This window comes from Gymnoscopelus braueri, assembly GCF_963280865.1.
Source record: "Gymnoscopelus braueri genome assembly, chromosome: 12".
In the NCBI taxonomy this organism is placed as follows: Eukaryota; Metazoa; Chordata; class Actinopteri; order Myctophiformes; family Myctophidae; genus Gymnoscopelus; species Gymnoscopelus braueri.
Window position 1 is genome coordinate 50,292,456 of NC_137614.1, and position 6,000 is coordinate 50,298,455.

At 41.2% G+C, this 6,000-nt stretch overlaps 1 protein-coding gene across 5 annotated transcripts in view; it reads right to left on the reverse strand.

Moving 5' to 3' along the window:
- itpr3 (inositol 1,4,5-trisphosphate receptor, type 3) overlaps nucleotides 1-6,000 on the reverse strand; it is a 130,237-nt gene that overhangs the window by 48,050 nt on the left and 76,187 nt on the right. For all 5 annotated transcript variants that reach the window (XR_013934116.1, XM_080443529.1, XM_080443531.1 and 2 more), the window contains 6 exons: nucleotides 5,612-5,732; nucleotides 4,835-5,016; nucleotides 2,862-3,010; nucleotides 2,556-2,664; nucleotides 2,012-2,105; nucleotides 788-960 (listed from right to left, as the gene is read on the reverse strand). Coding sequence is in view for 4 of the 5 variants with exons in the window: in XM_080443529.1 (XP_080299655.1) it covers nucleotides 788-960; nucleotides 2,012-2,105; nucleotides 2,556-2,664; nucleotides 2,862-3,010; nucleotides 4,835-5,016; nucleotides 5,612-5,732 (828 nt within the window). In the remaining variant the exon portion in view is untranslated. The remainder of the gene's footprint in view (nucleotides 1-787; nucleotides 961-2,011; nucleotides 2,106-2,555; nucleotides 2,665-2,861; nucleotides 3,011-4,834; nucleotides 5,017-5,611; nucleotides 5,733-6,000) is intronic.

A 6,000-nucleotide genomic window follows, 5' to 3' on the forward strand; every position in this document is an offset into this window, starting at 1 on the left:
CGGGTTGTGTCTCTGTGTGAGACCGTGCTCGGGTTGTGTCTCTGTGTCTCTGTCTGTGTCTCTGTGTGCACTGCCTGCGTGCAGCTCCTCTGAGATAAGTAAATGTCCAATTTAGACGTGCCATACATCAAATGAAAGGTCTTTGAAAACTGAACACACCTGTCAAGGTTGCGTTTAAGCCCGCCCCTTCCCCCGGAAGCCACGCCCGGAGAAGGCTCCTAAAAACTCCCCATTGAAACCCCATGTTAAATTAAAAGTGCCCGAATCGCTCCGAAACTTTTTCTACCCCCCCTAAGTGGGGGTCTACGAACAAATACTTCGGGCTCGGATTTTGGCTCCGCCCCCCGGAAGTGGGTGAAACAGGCACTTCAAACACTTTGTTGAATTGTTCAAAAACATTCAAAGTTTTTTTTTGGTGAATTTGTATTTTTCTAAGATGCTCCTTTTAACGCAGATTTTCTTTGTATTTTTTTGTATTTTTTTATTGGTTACTTTTTTTGATTTTTTTTTTTTCATATTTATTTTAATTTTTTTGCGTTCGCTTCCCGCGTTCGCGCGTCTTACTTGTGAATCAGACTATGCTCGTGGAAATGCTCGCACGCGTGTTTTATGATCCTAAAGCACATTTCTTGAATGAGGCCCTTAGAGAGAGAGACAAAGGCGGGGGCAGAGCGAATCGTATTACTATGTCCTGTGTGTGTGTGTGTGTGTGTGTGTGTGTGTGTGTGTGTGTGTGTGTGTGTGTGTGTGTGTGTGTGTGTGTGTGTGTGTGTGTGTGTGTGTGTACCTGTATATCGGTGTTCCCTCCCTCCAGCAGACAGATAGCCAGCTGGATGCTCTCCTGGAAGATCTTGTCGTTCTTGCTGTTCATCACCAGATCTGTGAAGAGCTTAGTCCCGCCCTCTCTGTCCAATCTGCACTGGACTGTCGCTACTGCTACCCAATCACGTTCCTGCTCACCTGCTCACACGCACGCACGCACACACACATTTTGATTAATATACTGAGGACATCAAAACCTTTAAATATTGATCGTCAGTCATGAAAGAGGAGTTGCATTTTGATTAACGCATTAAGACCTGGAACGCATTTGTGTCACTTTTAGATTTCTTTAGGCTATTCAAAAATAGCAGATATACAAGCTCATAGCGCGGCACCGAGTGCCGCGCTATGAGCTTGTATATCTGCTATTTTTGAAAAATCTTGAAAAAAAATTGTTTTAGATTTTTTTCCAAAAATTGTTTTTTTTTAAGAATTGCCTCAGGTCTTAAAGGGTTAAAACTTACTGGTTTTTACATTAGACCTGGAACACCTGTACGTTATTATACCTTGCAATCCAGGAACACCTCTGTGTGTAGTTATAGCAACAATATTATTATTTGTTTTTTTGAATAAATATTGGAAGATTTTCAGTAGACTTAGGTCATTGTTTAGAAAGCGTTTTTTTTTTAGGTTAATAACTGCTGCTATGATAGCCTATTTATGGTTAATTGTGCGCTGCGCAATCCGAGCACAGAAATGTTCCCTTTATATTGTTATTCCCCTCACGTTTTTGAATGTGAGCGCTCAAAAGGCCTATTGCATATTTTGCTGTGTGCTCTTATTTTTTGAATAGGGTTAATGCCTTTAAAGAAGCTATAAATTGACTAACTTCTTTTAAGGTGTTAGGCATTGGGGGTGCGTCAACTAGCCGCTGCTATACACCAAATCTCTTTGCCGAAAACAGCTGATCTACAAGCTCACAAGGCGATGCAATCTGAGCTCGTAGATCTGCTATTTTCACTCCCAGAATAGGGATGCTAGGGTTTATGTGTTTAACACTGGTGTTTTGGGGGACAACTCTGCTCTGGAGTGTGAAAGATCTCTTAACCGAGGACTAAACATACACAGTCAAATTTGGTCTACAAATTAAACCAAAAGGATTCCCATTTGGTTCCTCAGGATCAGGCACCGGGAAAAGGCTTATAGACTGTTATCTAATATTTTATAAATACGTATTATGTAACATTACCTGCTGAACCCAGGTCAGCTATGTCAGTCTTAGGGCTGGACTTCCTGTTTGGGAAGAGGTAGTTCTGGAGCAGCACCCTACGAAGAGCTACACCCTGGAATAAAACAACACAATTATTAATTAGTTTGCTAGTTTTCTGTTTGTAGTAGTACTGAGCTCTAAAGTATGACGATTTATGACCACATACTTCATTTCTAATCTAGGCTATTAAGTCATTCCCTGCCAAAGACTTCTTTTGACGCCTGCTGTGTGTTTTTAGTTTTTACACTAGATGGCGCTCTTCCCTAAGATATGAGTGACCATTTCATCCTCTTCTATCCTATTTCATTCGTGTACGTTTCAGTACAACATTTTTGGACCTAATTATTTTATGTTAATAAATCACCTGCAACAAGAAGTTTTCTGGTTTTGTTTGGAGTGGAAACGCGTCACAGTTCCTGCCGAAGCACAGCCTCTTAGCGCTACTTTTAAATGGTTTGAACGATTATTGGGAAGAAGTAGTCGCTACAATAGTATTATGTATTTTTAGTTAATATTGACTAACCTTCTCATCAAAGTCCAGCGTTCGGATCAGCATCTCCTGAAGAGTTCGCAGAACTTTGATGCACAACTTCTCCTCTGATGACATCAATGCTTTTGTGTGCTGGATCAACCTATGCAAACACCACAAAGTCAAAGGTCATGCACACACACACACACACACACACACACACACACACACACACACACACACACACACACACACACACACACACACACACACACACACACACACACACACACACACACACACACACACACACACACACACACACACACACACACACACACACACAGTCATGTGACCTACTTGGAGAGGAATCCTCCAGATTCACATCTCTGTCTGGCATCGGTTCCTTCCAGGAAGAGGAGTTCTGGTTGGTGCAGAACATCCACCAACACTGACAGCTCAGCGTGCACCAAGGGCTTCAACCGCTCCTCCAGAGTGTTAATGATGTCCTGAAAATACACGCACACGCACACACACACACAATTAACCCATTAAGACCTGAAGCCGATTCTACAGTACAAATGTATTCTAAATCCCAACAGTATTCTGAAAAACGTATGTTTCTATATCAGTGGTGCTCAAACTTTTTCATGTCAAGGTTATATGTATTTGGCCGCGGACCCCCATCTCAAAATATTTTGTTCCAGGGACCCCCAGAAGCAAAGATTTGAGTTAAAAATGTTCGCTCTAAAACAATATGTATTCAAGTGAGTACTTTTTCCACCACTGGTACACACATGGTACACAAAGGTCTCCTAAGTGGGCACCGTCTGACGGCAGATCTCGCGAACGTCCTACTCCTGTATGTTTACATGCTAGTTCTCGCGAGAGTGCATTGTTGGGACAGAGAAAGGTTGATAATAAAGGGGATTTTCTCCTGATTTGTCTCTGAAAAAACTCATTTAAGTGTCAGCATGTTGGGAACATTGTGTGGCTTGTGAAGAATGGGTCCAATGTTTAGTTCAATGACCGTTGAGCTAAAGAATGGTTCAGGAGCGTGTGTTCACGTTCACTCTCCCATTGGAATTAACACATTCATTGCCAGGTATTAATTAATTAATTCATCCGCCACTGCCAGCAGTTTTACCATATTTTGAGTCTTTTTGACGATCCACCGATTATTTTTTCTCAACCCGGATGTAAACAAACGATGTCTCTCTTCTTTCCACCGTGACAAACATAAATTGGAACCGCTATCGTCCGTTCTGTAGTTATCGGCAGTTGAATATGGCTCGTGATTTTTTTTGGGGGATGACGTCATTTCCGGGTGGATCCTTCTCTCGAAGTCAAGGCATCATTCATAGGTGATTTGCACAAATTTCCCAAAAAATAGCCCAAAGAAATCTTAAATTGACACACAGATGCGTTCCCGGTCTTAATGAGTTAATAGACTCCAACCTGCTTCCGGTCTCCTGAAGAGGTAGTCCATGAGCCAGACAAGATTTCATTATCGAAAGAGTGGGCAAAACCATACCTACATTAAATTGTTTATAGGGTCAATATAAGTAAATAAATATATGGTAACCTTTCCACAGGAGCAGCTTTTTCATATTTATCACACATTTTGTAATTTTCCCCATACGTACATGACAGGTGAAAAAATTACAAATCTTTAAAAATGGTTATCATAATGAAACTTCCTGAGTTCATTACTTACAGGAAGACAATGATTTATCGTATTACAAGTTTTCTGAAATTGTATATTTAAATATGCAAATTAGGCATTAGGAAAATATGCCCGAACTTGCATAACTTTCCAGAATCAACATTGGAACGTTGGACAAAGTCAGAGTCAATATTCTTATTTCATTTTGTTAAGATGTTGGAGTCTAAGTTTTTTAACGAGGGAATATTCAATATCTGGCTCAATTTTGGGGCTCTGGCTCATGGACTAAATGCCTAATTTGCATATTTAAATATACAATTTCAGAAAACTTGTAATACGATAAATCATTGTCTTCATGTAAGTAATCAACTGGGGAAGTTTCATTATGATAACTATTTTTAAAATGTTGTCATGTTTTCACCTGTCATGTACGTATGGGGAAAATAACAAAATGTGTGATAAATATGAAAAAGCTGCTCCTGTGGAAAGCTTATCACATATTTATTTACTTATATTGACCCTATAAACAATTTAATATAGGTATGGTTTTGCCCACTCTTTCGATAATCATTGCCCAATTTTGGGGCTCTGGCTCATGGACTAAGGGGACCACCTACATCACGCGGTCTTGCTCCCCTACTGGTCTTGGGTGTTACTGCAGTCCTACCTGTAGCTTCTCTATGATGTTCTTGTAGTCCCAGGGGTTGCTGGGAGCTGTGGAGCGGGAGGCGCGGGTGGAGGACTTGTAGTTTGGGTTGGAGCGAGACAGAGAGTTGAGAGCTGATGTAGACAGCATGTTAGTGATCTGAGCCTCCAGGTCCAATGGTAGAGAGATACTACGACTCTTAGCTAGAGAGAGAGAGAGACAGAGAGAGAGACAGACAGACAGAGAGAGAGAGCGTGCCTTTCGATTCAACTTTATATTTAAATGCAATATAACATCAGTCATCTATATGATGTCAGTTGTTTATGACATACAGTATCTATATGATGTATGACTCCACATTTGGCCAAGGTTTGTCGGTTTCAGGGCGATCAGAGCCCCACTGACTTCCACTATAAAACTAAAGTTCATTATTTAATTATGAAAATATATGGTTGCTGTCGGGTAGAAAACTCATGTCCAAAACTGTTACTTTTCAGGATTCAAATTCAAAAATAGCAAAAATAACCGATCTACAAGCTCAATATGCGTTTTGAGATTGTAGATCTGCTACTTTTGCTATTTTCGTAGCAGGACATTAATTTAGGGGGAAAAAAACGGTTGAGATATGGAGGTTTCTGCCTGACAGCAACGATATGTGAAAAAATAATTAGTGTGTGTGCGTGCGTGAGTGAGTGAGTGAGTGAGTGAGTGAGTGAGTGAGTGAGTGAGTGAGTGAGTGAGTGAGTGAGTGTGTGTGTGTGTGTGTGTGTGTGTGTGTGTGTGTGTGTGTGTGTGTACCAGTCAAAGCCAGTGTTCTGATGCAGGTCTCCACGATGCCTCTGTGTTGCTGTGGCAACCAGGGACAGTCCAACAGTCTGACACTGGACTGTAACAACTGAGTCATGATGGAGTGATGAGTCTATGGACAGAGAGAGAGAGGGAGAGAGAGAAAAGAGGGACGATAAGGAGATATCAGAATGGGTGATATATGTCTACTGAAGGTGGAGAGACAGACAAACAGAGAGACAAAACAGAGACAGACAGAGAAAGACAGAGACACACACAGAGACAGACACACAAAGACAGACATAAGACACACAGAGACAGACATAAGAAACACAGAGACAGACACACAGAGACAGACATAAGAAACACAGAGACAGACACACAGAGACAGACATAAGACA